This window comes from Magnolia sinica, chromosome 13 (genome assembly GCF_029962835.1).
Source record: "Magnolia sinica isolate HGM2019 chromosome 13, MsV1, whole genome shotgun sequence".
NCBI lineage: Eukaryota > Viridiplantae > Streptophyta > Magnoliopsida > Magnoliales > Magnoliaceae > Magnolia > Magnolia sinica.
The window spans coordinates 79,488,409-79,505,804 of record NC_080585.1 but is presented as its reverse complement, the minus strand read 5'-3'; the positions used below and the strand labels follow the sequence as shown (position 1 = coordinate 79,505,804).

General features: G+C 42.4%; 1 protein-coding gene across 1 annotated transcript in view; it reads left to right on the top strand.

Annotated features, from left to right (window-relative positions):
* Positions 1-11,820, top strand: part of LOC131223900 (probable inactive receptor kinase At5g58300) — a 36,280-nt gene extending 24,460 nt beyond the window's left edge. The window contains exons 2-3 of the mRNA XM_058219469.1: positions 4,973-6,325; positions 10,764-11,820. Coding sequence (XP_058075452.1) covers positions 5,071-6,325; positions 10,764-11,422 — 1,914 coding nt within the window. The 5' untranslated portion in view covers positions 4,973-5,070 and the 3' untranslated portion in view covers positions 11,423-11,820. The remainder of the gene's footprint in view (positions 1-4,972; positions 6,326-10,763) is intronic.
* The last annotated feature ends 5,576 nt before the right edge of the window (positions 11,821-17,396 follow it).

Sequence of the window (17,396 nt, the reverse complement as noted above, 5' to 3'; positions counted from 1 at the left end):
GAAAACTACACGGTCAATACTTCAAAGGGCCAGCTATTGGTGGTCAAAAGCAACCGTCTGTATGACCTTGTCCATCTAAGATATTCCCCCGAAGATGAATGGTTCTGATTATCCGGCCATGGTTTCATCGGACCCATTATTGAAATAGAAGTACGTGGGTGCAGTCTGAATATTTCCTACTATTTTTCTTGTTACCTGTATATTATTTTGCGTGTGAACGAAAAGTTACCAATCAGGTAATCAAAGAAAGCATTGTAGAGCATTGATAACGTGAATGGTGTCCTGATGCATTGTACAAATGGAACCAGTGGTTCGCTTATCTTCTCCGTTCAGTTTATGCATCTACATTGGTTCACATAAAATCAATGGTCTTCATAATCGAACATGGATCTCACTTGTACGAAATGGGCACATCAGCATATTAACCATTTGATTTTAGCAATTTCTGATCGGGTAAAAAAGAGGTTAAGATTTTTAAAAAAAAAAAAATGTTTTCGGGATTTGATGTCTTAACCTACTCTGATTAATAGAAATTGACGACTTTTTCTTATATATATATATATATATATATATATATAGGTGGGACTAGATTGGTCCAGCTCGACTCGATTCGAATTTTTCAATAATTGATTTGAACTCGATCCAATCCAAGACTGAGTCCGGGTTACACAGAGCACCGAACATTCACCATTGGCTGGTGGCAGAGGGAGTAGTCGATTTGTTTCCAACCTACTTGGTAGGGACTATAGGCAGCAGGGAGATTTGGGCATAGGGGAGGGAAGCGGATTGTGTGCGTCTTGAGTAAACTATGTGGGGCTCAACATGATGTGTTTATTTTATCCACTCCATCCATACGTTTTATAATTTAATTTTAATAAATGGGACCGAAAATAAAGAATATCCAAAGCTCAAGTGGACCACACCACAGGGAACAGTATGAATTGAACATCTACCATTTTAAAATTCTTTAGGTGGACAGACTTTTTTGTATCAAGCTGATATTTGTTTTTTCCCTTCATCCTTGTTCTTATGATCTTATGAACAGGTAGGATGATAAATTAACGTTACCGTGGACCCTAAGAAGGTTTCAACGGTGGAAATAATTATTCCCACTTTTCTGTGGTATGGCCCACTTGACCTTTGGATATGTTTCAATTTTTGGCCTAACGACTAAAATGAGATATAAAAAAATGGATGGGTGGCATGGATAAGCCACATGAATTCAAGGTGGGCCAACAGAGTTTGCTTGGTATAATAAAAGCATACTGAGTGACTCAGTACACAGTTCGATTTTAGAGGAGAGAGAAGTGGAGTTTACCCAACCACAGCTGGCTGCCTGCCTGCCCAACCCAGGCCTCATCAATGCGTCACCCACTACCCTCACGTCACCTTTTTTTTTTGGGCAATGGTTTAACCCCATCCCTTTATTTCTCATATAGGACGCGACCGAGTCGGATCGGATCGGATTTACCATGATTGAAACTCAATCCAAAAAACCGTCGGATCTGAATGGCCTTACTCGATCCGCACCGATCTATGCTGTCTGTTCGGGTTAGATCAGGTCGGATCTACCGGATCGGGTCAGACATGCCCCAACTCTCTCTCTCTCTCTCTCTCTCTCTCTCTCTCTCTATATATATATATATATATATATATATATATATATATATATATATATATAGAGTAATGGTCTCTTGTGAACCATACTGCAAGGGCTCACCATGATGTTTGTGTGAAATCCAACCAATTCATTCGTTTTTATAAGGTCATTCTCACTGAGATGAAATAAAAACATCGGGAACTTAAACCGATACAAAACTTTTGTAGCCATATGAATGTTTCAATGGTGGTCATTAAATCCCCACTGTTTCCTCTCATGTGGCCCATTTAAATTTTGGATCCTCCTCATTTTTGGTCACGTCCTAAAATGATTTCGAAAAACGGATGGACGGGTTGGATTTATCACAAACATCATAGTGGGCCCCACACATAATCCTTGCACAAGATCTTCCAATGAAAGGCTTTCACGTGAAATCCGATTGCAATTTCAAGAATCTCTTCATAAGTGTAGGAGAGTCTTTCTTCCTCTTTTTTTTTTTTCCAAGAGTCTTTTCATAAGTGTAGGAGAGTCTTTCTTCCTTTTTTTTTTTTTTTTCAAGAGTCTTTTCATAAGTGTAGGAGTCTTTTTTTTTTTTTAAAAAAAATTTATTATTTTTTTAAGACTCATTCTCTCAGTGTAGCTGAATCTCAGCCACTCTCTTCATCTTACAGCTTACGTGAAGGCTCATACATAAATTCCTTATAGTATAGTTCGCAGGAGACCACACACACATGTTGCGACGCATTGGAATTCAATACATTCGCAGGGATCGTTCTTTGTAGGAAGTCTATGGGACCCACTGTAATGTGTGTGTTTTATCCATAGCGTCCATTCATTTTTACCATATTTTTTAAGGTATGAGCCTAAAACTAAGGCAGATCCAAAGCTCAACCACACCATAGGAAAAAGTGGGGATTGAACACCTACCATTGAAAACTTCCTAGGGTCACAAAAGTTTTTGATCAAGCTACATTGAGGTCTATTTGACTTTATGAACAGGTTGGATGGCAAATAAACATCATGGTGGGCCCTAGGAAGGTTCCAACGGTGGTGTCATCAATACTACTTGTTAATGTGGTATGGCCCACTTGAACCTTTAATAAGCTTCCGTTTCTGTCTCACGCCTTAAAATGATATGTTAAAATGTATGGACGGTAGTGATAAAACACATACATCACGGTGGGCCCCACAGAGCCCATGCCAGGACCGAGTCCGTCCTCCAAGGGTACGCGATCCACTTCCTACATCGAGACTGTAGCCTTCATTTTCGAACCATCCGAACCGTTTGTACGAAGAGTAGTAATTTGTATGGTGGGTAGTCAACAAATAAAAGCTTTCACTTCGACCTTTTCAACTTTTGGATGATTTATAGCTCCTTTGCTTTGAAAATGAACGGCCACCATAATTTTGTATTATCAATGGGTTGAAATATTCGCCGTTGTTTTTTTAAAGCATCCCTTTCCAAATGGAGCCATATCAAATAAACGGTTGTGTCATTTGAAAACGTCCAGACCCAACGTCTAAGAGTGCCGATCGAAGTATCTTTTGTCAATTGGTCTATATTTTTAACATTTCGCAACGGCCCGATATCACACGTGTCAAAGATCCAGGACCGTTATATAAGGGAACAGGACAGACCCGTGTCAAAGATCCGGGCCATTCATCGTGTATGCCATACTCTGATAATTCTGTGGGCCAAAAGTAACCTTGGTCTATTTATCAGGCTAGTCAAACTGGGCAGCTAGAGAAAAGACTCCAACGGTCCAAACTCAGCATTTTTGTGCGTTTAGCTTTACGAGTGCAATATCCTGATTTTTGGTACATGACAAGTTCGACGTAGGCCTGCTTGATGATCGGCTCTAATCTCTGCCACCTGAATGGAAGGCACGTGTTCTACCATGTGGGTCGCGACACAGGAACCAGCGTCTGCTGCGTCCCATTGGGATTACATGAACCTTTCATACCTTGGAACTCTATCCAATACATGTCATACTAATGCAATTACGCCTACGCAGAACCGATGATTGCGACCCTCTCTTATCTGTCGATGCATTTGTAACAGTGAAAAGAATTTTCAAAGTATCCTAATTCAATTCTAAAAAGTGAAGGTTAGAATCATCATTGAATCATGGCCATCTGTTAATAGGTTATTTATGACAGTCCGACGATTCAAACCATCGGATTATCTGGGCCCAGGGGCGTGTGAAACACGCAAGATTCTAAGTCGCGACGGATGCAAAATGTATTTCATGCTCTTATTGGGGGACAAAAGGCCTATTTCTCTTTTAATTTTCTTTTGTAGATTCTTACCTTTTTTTGTAAGTGGGCTTGTTGCCTTTTAAGTTCTGTTGGCAATTTCCCTCCATATTGCAGAGAGAATAACAATCCTTACAGTTGGGTCCATGGTTCAATGGTCGAAATTGTTGGTCTTGTGGGCCCAACATTGATGATGGGGATGTCCCAAGCATCTCTTGAGACTGGCCTAAACCCTCGAGCTCCAAGTTCTACCGACGGTTTAAAGTAGATCAAAGTTACATGTCCCAACAATATCTCTTTATCATATCTACACCGTTCATCCATTTTGTGATATCATTTTAGATCATGATCTAAAAAATGAGTAATTTACAAGGCTCAAGCGGACCACACCACAAATAGCACAAATAGCTGTGGGACAATGATTTTCATAGTTAAAATATTCATAGGGCCCACTGTAACGTTTACTTTCCATCCAATTTGTTCATAAGGTCACACAGACCTTAATGAAGAGAAAAAACAAATATAATATTGATCCAAAATTTCTGTGACCTCCAAAAGGTTTTCAATGGCAGCCGTTCAATTATTCATTACCTTTTACATTGCGGTCCACTTGATTTTTGGATCTGCCTTGTTTTTCGGCTCAAGCCTTAGGAGGAGCTCACCAAGTAGACGGACGGTTTGGGTATAACTCATAACTCATGATGGGACCCACAGAACTTGGTGACGTCAACACATCAGCCACATCGGTGGTGTGTGGTACACCAGTCAATCCGCTTCCGGCCTGAACACTTTGTTCGTTCTTCTAGGAAAAGAAAGTGTACCATGGCCAAGAAGTAAAGTTGGACATTGTATGGGTAGGATTTTCCGATATTGGAAGTTCTTTCGGAATCCCCCATCCACGGTTGGGCCATAAGATCAACATGGACCCCACGTGAATGGGCCGGGGCCATTCTGCCACAAATGCTTTGCAGATAGGCATTGCAATGCTCTTCTCGTTTCTTTTCTTCTTATTTTTATTCTTTTCTCTTGAATAGATCATCTTGCTTATTTCTGCTCATTGATCAGCTAATGCAAATACCATTCCATACCTTTTTTTGGTTGTTGTTGAATCAGGAGAAGAACTGTAACTACTTAATGAGAATTGATATCATATTCTTGCATTCGAATTCAAATATGTCTTTTTAAACAACTACTGACAACTTCCACAACCATCCATGAAACACCCAAATCTAAGATTTCTCTCTTTTACTCCACTCTCCTTCCTTTCCCTCCTAATTTTTCTCCTTCGTCCAGCTACCTGCGACCTGAATTCTGACAAGCAAGCCCTCCTCCGCTTCTCTTCCGCAGTTCCCCATGGCCGTAAGCTCAACTGGAATGAATCTGCCCCTATCTGCTCCGCTTGGGTTGGCATCAGGTGCGATGTTAACAAGACCCATGTTATCGCTCTCCGACTACCTGCCGTCGGTCTCTCTGGCCCATTCCCGCCCAACACTCTAGGGAGACTCGATTCCCTCCGTGTCCTTAGCCTCCGATCCAACCGCCTCAGTGGGAACCTACCCATAGACATCTCTTCCCTTCCATCCCTCCACTACCTCTACCTCCAACACAACAACCTCTCCGGCAATGTCCCTGCATCTCTCTCCCCCGACCTCAACTTCCTTGATCTCTCCTTCAACTCTTTCAGAGGCGGAATCCCTCCTTCCATTCAGAATCTGACACATCTCACCGCACTCAACCTCCAAAACAATTCCCTCTCTGGTCCCATCCCTGACCTCATCCTCCCAAGATTGAAGCGTTTGAATTTGAGCTATAACCACTTCAACGGTTCAATCCCAATTTCCCTCCAAAAATTCCCCAAGTCATCTTTCTTAGGAAACCCTCTCTTATGTGGGCCCCCACTAATCCTATGTTCTCCAATCATCCCACCTCCACCCCCACCAACTCAGATTAAGAGCTCTAAAAGGAAGCTCAGCACTGCAGCTATCATTGCCATTGCAGTTGGGGGATCCGCATTGCTGTTTCTATTAGCACTGGTCCTATTGCTCTGCTGTTTGACAAAAAGGGATAGAGAAAGCAGTGGTGTTTCCAAAGGAAAGGCCGCTAGTGAGAAGCCCAAGGACTTTGGGAGTGGGGCACAGGAGGCCGAGAAGAACAAGCTGGTTTTCTTCGAAGGTTGTTCTTATAACTTTGATTTGGAGGATCTATTAAGGGCTTCGGCTGAAGTTCTGGGCAAGGGGAGTTGTGGGACAGCGTATAAGGCTGTACTGGAGGACGGGACAACTGTGGTGGTGAAGAGGTTGAAGGAGGTGGTGGTGGGGAAGAGGGAGTTTGAGCAGCAGATGGAGATTGTGGGGCGGGTTGGGCAGCTTCCCAATGTTGTGCCTCTCCGTGCTTATTACTACTCCAAGGATGAGAAGCTCCTGGTTTATGACCATGTTGCGGCGGGCAGCTTGTCAACTCTCTTGCATGGTATGCCTTACCTGATCCTTTTTGTTCTGTTTGGCTAGTTTCAAATCTGATTTTACTTCCACATGGAATATCTATAGATGATGATGAATTTTAATAATGTATGCTCAGTTAACACAGGTGAGTAACAGAGTCCTGTCGGGCATAGTCTGTCCAAGCGAGGCCCATGGTTCTGTGATCTAGATCATGGTTTGATGGGACCTGTCGTGGATGGAGCTGCCACATTAATCTTCCATATTGGAGGATAGCCATCCAATCTTTTGGCTTTTTTTTTGGGGGGTTGTCATTTTATTCGTTAACTTACCATATCTTTTTAGGCCAGTGATGGAAGTGACCTTCCAACATGGTAGGTTTTTTTAGCATATTCCATCCACAGTGGGACCCGTCAGATCTAAAGTCTGGAACAATGAAGCATGTGTCTTGCTTCATACAGGTTGAGCACGTTGGACTGGAACATTGGTGTCGCACCCATGTCGAACATTTCAAGATAACATGGAAAAGTCTAACAAGCATTTTCTCACCAAGTACAACTATCTCTGAAATGTCATGGTACAGGATTATTTGGACTACAAAATCAAACCAGACCATAGAGCAGGATCTAACAAGTTACGTTCAACAAATTGGAAATCATTTATCAACAGAATTTTATCTTCCATTTGAACTTATTTCTATAGTTCTTTTAGTTGTTTTGATAGGTGTAATTACTGCAGCTTTTAGTTGTTTTGATAGGTGTAATTGCTGCAGCTCATTACTAATAAATTGTTAGAATTAGAAATCCACAATCAAATAAGATAAATAAGGCATTATAGACCCTTCTAAAGGAACTAGAAATTAGAAATCAGAACATTTCCATCACTAAAGTCTTATTAAGGTTACATTTCTGAGATGCCCTTTCCTGTACGTACTGAAAGATGTCTTTTGCATTATAATGTGCATGGACAGAAGAAACTGAGCTACTGAGCTTGAAAAAAGGGGACATGCATCAAGCACTTCCAGTGAAATTGAAAATCCTAAAAAAACACGTCTGATTTAATTCCCAAGCACTAGAAGACATCCAAATACACCTTCCCACAGTTACTGATGAAGAAGGGAAAGCTACTCTAACATGCATGACTCTTAAGAATTTTCAATGAGACTGCCAGAATCATTTTTTGGTTGTGTGAATAGATGTCCATAAAAATATGCATATTTTCTTTTGAAATGAAATATTTAAATAAATATAAGGCGCCAATCTGTGAGAACCAATGTACTAAGCTCTAACAGCATGTGTTGCACTTGCATTTTTTTTTCCCCCTTTAGAAACCAAATACACCTTGTTTGCGAGCTACTTCCTGCATAATTTTTTTATTATTATTTTTTATTTTTTTATTTTTAAATAACATGGAACATTGGGCTGTTGAGTTCTTGCTCAAGTTTATGTAGGTTTAAATCGAATTAACCCTTCTACTAGAGTGGAATTATACAATCCCTGACCCAATGATATGCCTAATATGCTTAGGCCTTCAGTGAATGGGCCTCATCGTAAAAGGCTCAAGTCTCGAGCCTTTTATCTGTTGAGTTTGGACCATGGCTTCATTTTATCTTTACTGTTTCTTTTCTAGACCACAAATCAAATGGTAAGGATTCTTCTGTTGAGGAGACTTTTGGGGCATGTCCTGACCACTGTTTGGGCCCCTAAGATCCAATCTCAATTGCTGAACCATGGGGCCCAATTGTCGAACTGAAATTTCGAAGAAACTGTACATTTCCTTAGGTCAATGATCATGTAATTTATTTAAATTTGAATGAATCCATTCAATCTGAATTTCTTTATATGCCTCCGTGTCCCTGTGTCAGCATGCTCATGGACATGCAGAATTGCTGTTTGGGCCTCAACATGCTACCACCAAGGGTGTCAATGGGCAAGGATAGAAGAAAATCAAAATTTTGAATGGGCCCAGCCAAACCTGTCCTAAATCTCGGCCCAAAAATTAACCCAACATGAACTGCTGAGAGTCCTACCAACACCCAAATTTCTCGTACAAACAAATACAGTTTAAACTAATGATCGAGGATGGAGGTGACTGCAAATTCAAACATACTCAGTCCTGGCATTAGTAGACAATTTTGCAAAACCTAGGTCTATCAAAACACAACTGAACTCTGCTCAGGGCTGAAATTACACTCTTGAGCCAGACCCATAGTGGGCCGGGACCTGAACCAACAGATGAACCCAGCATTTGGCCAGACAATATGACTAAAATCCTATTCATATGTATGGAAAAATCATAGAATGAAAGAACACTCGCAGACCTCAATGGCATACACATGGAAGATATACCCATCTGCATAAGCACTACAGATTCATAGTATAAAGAATCCCTTCTGTTTAGTGACTTCACTCAAAGAGTATTTTCTTTCTCCATTTGATCCTTGTTTTCTTGTATTTTACAAGTTGATATAATGCACTGCTTAGGTAAACGGTAATTACATTAACCTTGTTCTTTTTGGTATAAAATGAGGAAAGATACAATGATTGGCCAAGCTAGCCATTTATTACAAGCCAGCATTCTGTAAACATGGAGGCCACCTTGAAGTGACTGAGACTGTTAATTTAGCTGGCCTCCTTGTGACCGGGCTTGATTCAAGAAACACCAATGTTGGACAATCCTAGCCATCTGATTGTTGGCCTGAAAAGAAAAGGTTGAAAATATAATATAGCCCACTGCCTATATGCAAGGGGGAAAAGTTCCCAGATTGGATGGCTGGGATTGCTTGTTTCAGAGAATTTAGTCCATAGAATATATATGGTGTTGCCACCAGAGGAAGGACCTGAATCAGTAAAAAGTGAGCTCCACCTGCACAGACTCTTGCTCCGGTGGTAGACTCTTAGGAGTTTCAACACCTGGTCAAGGATTTGAGTACCTATAGGTGGTGAAATCCCACTATGGCGTGAGTGTGTGGGGGGGGGGGGGGGGGGGGGGGGGGGGAATGTGTTAAAAAAAAAAAAAAAAAAAGGTGAGCTCCACCTGTACAGAATGCTGGACTGAATGCAATGGCTGCTTTTGCCAGTTCTAGCCAGGTAGTGTGTACCTGGTTCTGAGGATATCCATTGTATCCATTCGATATTGTATCCATTCCAATTTGATTGGATTCAGGTCTAGATATCAGGCCGATTAATTCAAATTCAAGTCCAACAATTTGGATCTGATTAGAGATTAGGATGGTCAGGTGTCCAAATATATGATCTCTTTAGATTTATCTTTATTTAATTAATTAAGATTTTAAAACCTTACAAAATTCATTTTTCTAGTTTGTGTTCATGTTTAAATCTGGATACGAATGTGGATCCCAACCTCAATATGAATTGTAGTTAGCAAAACTCCATTTTAAACTCTGTATTTTTTGATGGATTTTTTTTTTCTTGGTGCATAATCACTCTAACATTTAGAACTCGTTTATTTCAGAAGATAAAAAAAAACACTCATCTTTTGGGGCAAGCCATATAAACTCATTTTCCTTTATCACAAAATAAATAAATAAATAAAATAAATAAATTGATTATGAGTTAAAGACAGAGATTGGTTCTTGTCTTTGTTGATGGAATATAGTAAAAGGTGGGATTTTTTTGAAGGACCAATTTATATAGAGATTACTAGGAAAGGAAGGGTTTGAGTAGGCCACTATTTATCTATCTATACAATTATTAATGCACATAAAACTTGTAGCGGTTTAATTGAAGTTTTATATTCTAATCTCATTTATACATGCTTATGTAGCTCAGCTCAAAATGTGTTAAACCCATACCTTTCTTTCTCCAAAATTTTGCCATTTCTATTCTTCAAGGATTGAAACCAAGTGAAATGCAAACATTTCCCTTGCTGCTCTCTCTCCGTACGTTATTTTGATCAGTGTGAGCCCAATAGGACACTAGAAATCGATTCTATTGGGATACAGGACCCTGTATGTTACCTGCATTTATCCAGACCGATCCTTATCCACTTCTCTTGGAGCCTGTTTGGACGCAGCCCCCGCAAAAGGGGATTTCCTACAAAAAAGAGGTTTTCCAGCAACTTTGTTGGTTGACTCACAGAAAACCAATCCTATTGGCCTATTTCAATGAGTGGGGATCAGTCAATGGTTTGCAGAGCTGCATCCAAGCGCATAACATAAATTCGGGTTTGGCTCTAAAAAGGTGTTTAGGTGTCAAATGCCCCTTTTGATGGTGTGTCGAAGCAGGCCCTTAGGTTTGGACACCAGGATCTCACCTGAAGCCAACCTGCTGAAAGCCATTAAAAATGGTAAAACATATGATTATTTAGCTATTTTCTATCTCAAACTAGTGCCTCTATACAGTTTCCCAGTAAAATGGTAAAACATGAATATTTAGCTATCTTCTATCTCAAAATAGTGATTCCTCCATCTTCCATTTTTCTTCTTGTTGAAATTCAATAATAAACAGGGAACCGAGGCAGTGGGAGAACTCCATTAGATTGGGATTCTAGAGTGAAGATCATGCTCGGGGCTGTGAGGGGTGTTGCCCACATCCACTCTGAAGGCGGGGGAAAATTGGCCCATGGCAACATCAAATCCTCCAACATCCTCCTCAGCCCTGACCTGGACGGCTGTGTCTCAGACTTTGGCCTCACACCTCTCATTAACTTCCCCGCTGTGCCCTCTCGGACCACAGGCTACCGCGCCCCAGAAGTGATTGAGACCCGGAAGCCCACCCAGAAGTCCGACGTCTACAGCTTTGGTGTCCTCCTGCTCGAGATGCTAACAGGCAAGGCCCCTTTGCAGTCCCCAGGACGGGATGACATTGCTGACCTTCCCAGGTGGGTCCAGTCGGTCGTCCGGGAGGAGTGGACAGCTGAGGTGTTTGACGTAGAGCTGATGCAGTACCAGAACATCGAGGAGGAGATGGTGCAGATGCTGCAGATTGCGATGGCGTGTGTGGCCAAGGTGCCGGACCTACGGCCGAAAATGGGTGAGGTAGTGAGGATGATGGAAGACATCCGGCAGACTGATTCGGATAACCGGCCATCATCCGAGGACAACAACAATAACAACAACAACAACAACAACCCTCCCAGGGATGAGGGCATCCAGACCACCTCTTGATGGCTCTAGAGTGGCCCACAGATCCAAGATCTCCGGTTTCATCAATTGATGGAATTTGGTGGCTCACGTACCTTTGCATGCATGCCCGGGAAAGAAGCGTTTATGTGGGTGTTATTGCTTGATTTTAAACGTTGGCTTTTTTTTTTTTTCCAAGCTTAGGTGGATGTGATTGATTGATTGATTAGATTGTGTTCTTAGGGTGTTATTAAATGTAGGCATTTGATTATCAATGATCAAAATGGATGCAAATGCATTCGAGAAATGCAAGTGCAAGATCTAGGAAGTGTAGATGCCCTGTCCCGGAAAGCAGAATAGCCCACTCAACCATCAAATCTATCTGAACTAATGACAGCCTCCAGAGACGGAATCAATGGTCCCTAGAGAATATTGGATGGCTATCAACTGTGTATCTACTGTATAGCCCATCTGATTAACAGTCTGGGACACTGAATTGGGGTCCACTAGAACAAACTGAGGTACGATGGTACTTACAAATATCCTATCCATCTAATCTTTTGCTTTCTTTCAGTTGAACGCTGATTGTTGTATTCTTTCTTAGCCGTTACAATTGAGCAGACGGAGATCTTTGGAGAATGATTCGTTCACTGCTGTCAACAGGCTTGGCTTTGGGCGACCTAAACCGAGTTCTTTAATAGGCCCAACAAAAGAGGCCAACACCGAAGATTTTGTTGAATATTTGGTTGAATTAAATAGACTATTAAAAAATTGAGAACCAGAAAAAGAAAAGAAAATTAGAAAACTTATATATTTGAGTTGATGCGTGACGTGTGTCACTCGGCTCTAAATTGAATTTGCTCCCCTTGGACACTGTCCCATGTGCAATAGGTTTCTAGAGCAATCGATTTTCAGGATATAATGACTATGACCTGGTCCCAGCAGTGCACTCACGGTGTGCGGGCTCGAACCACTTGCAGTTTAACTTAAAAGTGCTGAGTTGACTCAATGGGGAAGTCAACAATCAAAATTCATTAACCAGAATACACAGAGAGAGTTTTATAATATAAGAAAAGATTTTCGTACTTTAAAAACTAGAACGGAAGTCCTTATATAGATTCTGAAGTGGTACATTAAGCACTCTTTTGAAAAGGTTAGGTCCGTTGGGTTTAAACCCAACAGGTGCTAGTAACCGAATGAATACATCTCTCTAGTTTAAAATGAAAAAGCGGAAGTGCAAGTACATTCTCGCAAATAAAGTCCTGCGAGTACCCACACACACACACACACACACACACACACACACACCTACACGAGTACACTCGCTCCCATGCTTGCGCCCAGCCCGTTGCGTCGCGCACACGGACTCAGACTCGGACTCTGATAGGCGCGCGCCCGCGTGTGTGGTCAATATCATATATTAGAGCTATTGACATAGTCACCCCCCCCCCCCCCCCCCCCCAGGACCAAATTCACATGCCTCCTGAATGGGTTCAAGCCCCAATGTAAAAAGCTTATCTTATATATAAGATATTTTTCTTTGTTAAATCCAATGTGGGACAAAATCCATAACTCAAAATCAACAAAAATTTTCAAATGTGGAGGGAAATGAAATTCTGATTTTAATATTAATTTTGAAATAAAATACAACAATCCCCCATATGTTTCAAAATAAAAGTCTTTCGGGTTAAAGCATAATAGTTGTGTAATGATGTCGATGTCACCATTGACTTGAACCGACATTAGAGTAAGTAAGACAGGTCTACAGGAATCAGGTGACACCATAGTTTTGAACCTGAATCCTTTTAATATAAATTGCAAATACATGCCACTCACACAACTCTTTCTCTGCAAGTGATTATGCGGTTCGGTACTTTTCGGCCACGCACCATTACCTGGATTTCATGAGTGCTCTAGAGCATTCGCCTAGATTCTCATAGGAAGCGGTCTCCACCTCCACACTTATATAAGTGAATTCTATCATGTAAGACCCGGATCTTAGTCCGTACTGTTCCATCAAATCCCGTAATCTTTCCCGTCAAATTCCGGCAACCTGCGATCGGTAATCAATATTTGCGATCGACCCTAAGTCGTATGTTGTAGATTTGAGTCGGCTTAATTTGAGACTTGTACCATTACGATCGCACCGTGCACCGATCCGATACCCTGTCAGGAAGATGTGAGCTGGCGTTTATTTTTAAGAAAACGCCGCGCGTTTGTAATCCCAAGAGAATCTCTACAATATGTCAAATCAATCCCATCCATCACCTCATGTCAAGTACAAAGCAACCCATGCTTTCTCTCTCCAAAGTCAACCCTTTCTCACCCTCTCTCTTACACACCCATGCTAGTCAAGTACACCATCACCTCACCCATCACTTACATCCATCACTCCTCTCCTTACATCCCATCTCTCCCTCTCTTTCTCTTCACACTTTCCAAGCAACCAAAGAGAGAGCTCACGTCCAAGCTTCTTCATGTGAGAGAAATGTGATTTTGGTGGCCCACTTTCCCATCCCAAAATCCCTCATCCTAGCCATTCATTTTCCATCTTCCACCATTAAAGTGAAGCACAAGGAGATCGGCATTCCAACGGACCGAGAAGATCGATCGGTGGGTGCTCTATTAGGCCTAGATTTCTTTTTTTTGATGAAGGGCCAAGTGAGGCCTACCGATTGATGGTATGGATCTCATTTTGGACCCTAGGTGTGGCCGATGGCCCACCTTGATGCTCATGATCATTCCATGATGGGGCCATTCTCCATGGACCCCATCATGATGTTTATTTTCCTTACATAAAAAGAGGTCATCTAGACCTTACATTTGGTGGAGAAAGGATCTCCACCATTGATTTTTATTTTAGTGGGCCCACTTGTATTGGGACCCACTTGATGTATGATTGGATGCTTGAAACGGAGGGCCCATAGTGCCGGGGTCCCTCCATCACACATGTATATATATATATATATATATCTCTCTCTCTCTCTCTCTTTCTCTCTCTCTCTCTCTCCCTCTCTTTCTTTTTATTCTTCTTTTCATGTGATGTTGGTGTGATTGTGTGGTCCACCCGAATAGACCCCACCATAAGGCTTGTATTTTATCCCAAACCATCTATAGGTGGGACCCACCTTATGTGTATTGTATCCACAACACTCACCATTTGGTGGCCCACCTAAACAGGGCCCACCTTGTGCGTGTGATAGGCCCAGACCATCCAGCATCCCTGGACGCTGGACGTGCATGGAAAACACAATTATAAGCTTCGTTCACAAGCTTCTTGGTGGCCAACTCATATAGGCCCCACCTTGATGTATACTTCAAATCTAAGCCGTCCATCTCATTTTCTAGATTATTTTAGGCGTTGGACCGAAAAATGGGACTGATCTAACTTACTGGCGGGCCACACCTTTGAAAATAGTGATTTTTACCGTTGAAACTCACCTTAGTTTTTCTACACGCCGAAAAATGCCCAATATTGGGCTTGATGGATTTGTTATGCATGGTAGAATCTATTGGCGGACTCGGATTCAGCAGATGTGGGCCCTACCTCTGAAAAACCACAAAATTTAAGGTTTTCAAAAAAAAAAAATACCAACAACAGCATTGCTGCTGCTGTCGGTGTCAGGCGCTGACACGCCAGGCGGGCGAGCGGACAGCAGGGTCCCATGGCTCCAGCTGTGGGCCCCACCTTGATGTTTATCTGTCATCCAAGCCGTTCATATGGTGGGCCCTTAGGGCAGCGGGCCACCCTCCAAATTTCAGCCTCATCCAAGACTCAGGTGGCCCACATCATGGGAAACAATGGGATTGAACGTCTGCCTTTGAAAACTTTTTCTGGGCCACAAAAGTTTTGGATCAATCTGAAATTTGTTTTTACCCTTCATCCGGGTCCACGCGACCTTATCAACGGTCTGGATGGAAAATAAATGTTATGGTGGGCCCCACGTGGGACCCACAGTGATTATGTGTTTACTCCCACCGTCCAGTGGACGATGGAGCCCAAAGTGACGTACGTGTCTCATTTCCACCGTCCAACAGACGGTGGGGCGCACCATGATTTATGTGTTTCTCCACACTATCCGCTGTCTGGACAGTGGACCCCGCCATGATGCTTGTGTTGCACCCCAACCGTCGATCCATTTTGCAAGCTCATTTTAAGGCATGAGCTAAAGAATGAGTCAGATATGTGGTTCAAGTGGGTCCTACCACTATTGTTTGAAGTGAGGATCGGTTGATCCTTTGACATGATTTATATATATATATATATGTATGTATGTATTTGTGGCCATTTTTAAGGCCCACCTTGGCATTTATAAGGCCCGTGTTATGAGGCCCATTTGATGTACATATCGGGCCCAATTAGTGTAGTCCATTTGAGATACGTAAAGCCATGTGACTAGGCTCATTTTGATGTATTCTAAGGCCCATGGGTTTTGGCCCATTGTAATGTACATAAGGCCCGTTGGTGAGGCCCATTAATGTGGTCCATTTGATGAATGTAAGGCCCATGTGATACGGCCCATTTGATGTACCTAAGGCCCATGGGTCGGGGCCCAACGGGTTGTCCTTAGGGTCCATTGCAATGCGTGATTTCTCCATGGTTTGTGGCAGGCTATGCCTTGGGAGCAATGTTGGTTTGACGTCCACATTGCAAGTATAATGTTGGTTAAATGTCCGCATTACGACTCTCCCTGGGGCCCATTGATAGGCTGTACTTATGGTGTGTAGGCCTTCTAGGCCCATCTGCATTGTAAGAATAATTCATCACTTTATAACATGCTTAGTATAGCTCCATGATACATGCCCATACGCATCATATGTATGCTTGATATAAGGAATGTTTGATCATAGCATAAGCCATTGGGCTGTGGCATTTACGGGACTCCTTATAAGACGGAGTGCCCCACATGATCGCGCGGTATGCGCAGGATTGCTGCATGACTAATGGTGTGACTCATGCATTTCGCATTGTGTGTCGTGATCACTGCACGCCCTAGCGACATCAGGGTCGTGGCCTCCACAGGTACATCGTGGATGGTCATATCGGATATTGGAAATATTGGATCTAGGATTGTGGGCACTTAGGATGTCCTTGGGTGAAAATTTTAATACTTTTTTGGTACCAGGAAATGCTCCAACGTCTAGACCGAGTGGATACATTAGCGTCCGAGTGCCGAATACCAGTAGGCCGCGTCTCCCACTGTATCCGCCCAAGTGAAGGGGCTATAAGCTAGGCTGAGTTTGACCAGCTCAGAAATGAGTCCGCTATCGACGAGCCGGGTAGGTATTGGCAGATTACTGGTCAGGCGGATAGTGAGGTCTATTCCACTTGATCGGCTGTGCAGCTAGGGAGGAGGCAGTCTGTGTGGAGTGTGTTAGACCCTGGTGATATCTAGAGAGGAACTGTACTGATATGTGTACTTGATGAGGACTGGCATGCTTGTTTTGCATCTCGCATATAACATTTGGCTACATAGGCCTCGCATCGCATGGCCTTGGTATGGCTGATAGCATTCATGTCTTGCATCATATAACCTTGTATAAGACTGATTCGGATAACCGGCCATCATCCGAGGACAACAACAATAACAACAACAACAACAACAACAACCCTCCCAGGGATGAGGGCATCCAGACCACCTCTTGATGGCTCTAGAGTGGCCCACAGATCCAAGATCTCCGGTTTCATCAATTGATGGAATTTGGTGGCTCACGTACCTTTGCATGCATGCCCGGGAAAGAAGCGTTTATGTTGGTGTTATTGCTTGATTTTAAACGTTGGCTTTTTTTTTTTTCAAGCTTAGGTGGATGTGATTGATTGATTGATTAGATTGTGTTCTTAGGGTGTTATTAAATGTAGGCATTTGATTATCAATGATCAAAATGGATGCAAATGCATTCGAGAAATGCAAGTGCAAGATCTAGGAAGTGTAGATGCCCTGTCCCGGAAAGCAGAATAGCCCACTCAACCATCAAATCTGTCTGAACTAGCCTCCAGAGACGGAATCAATGGTCCCTA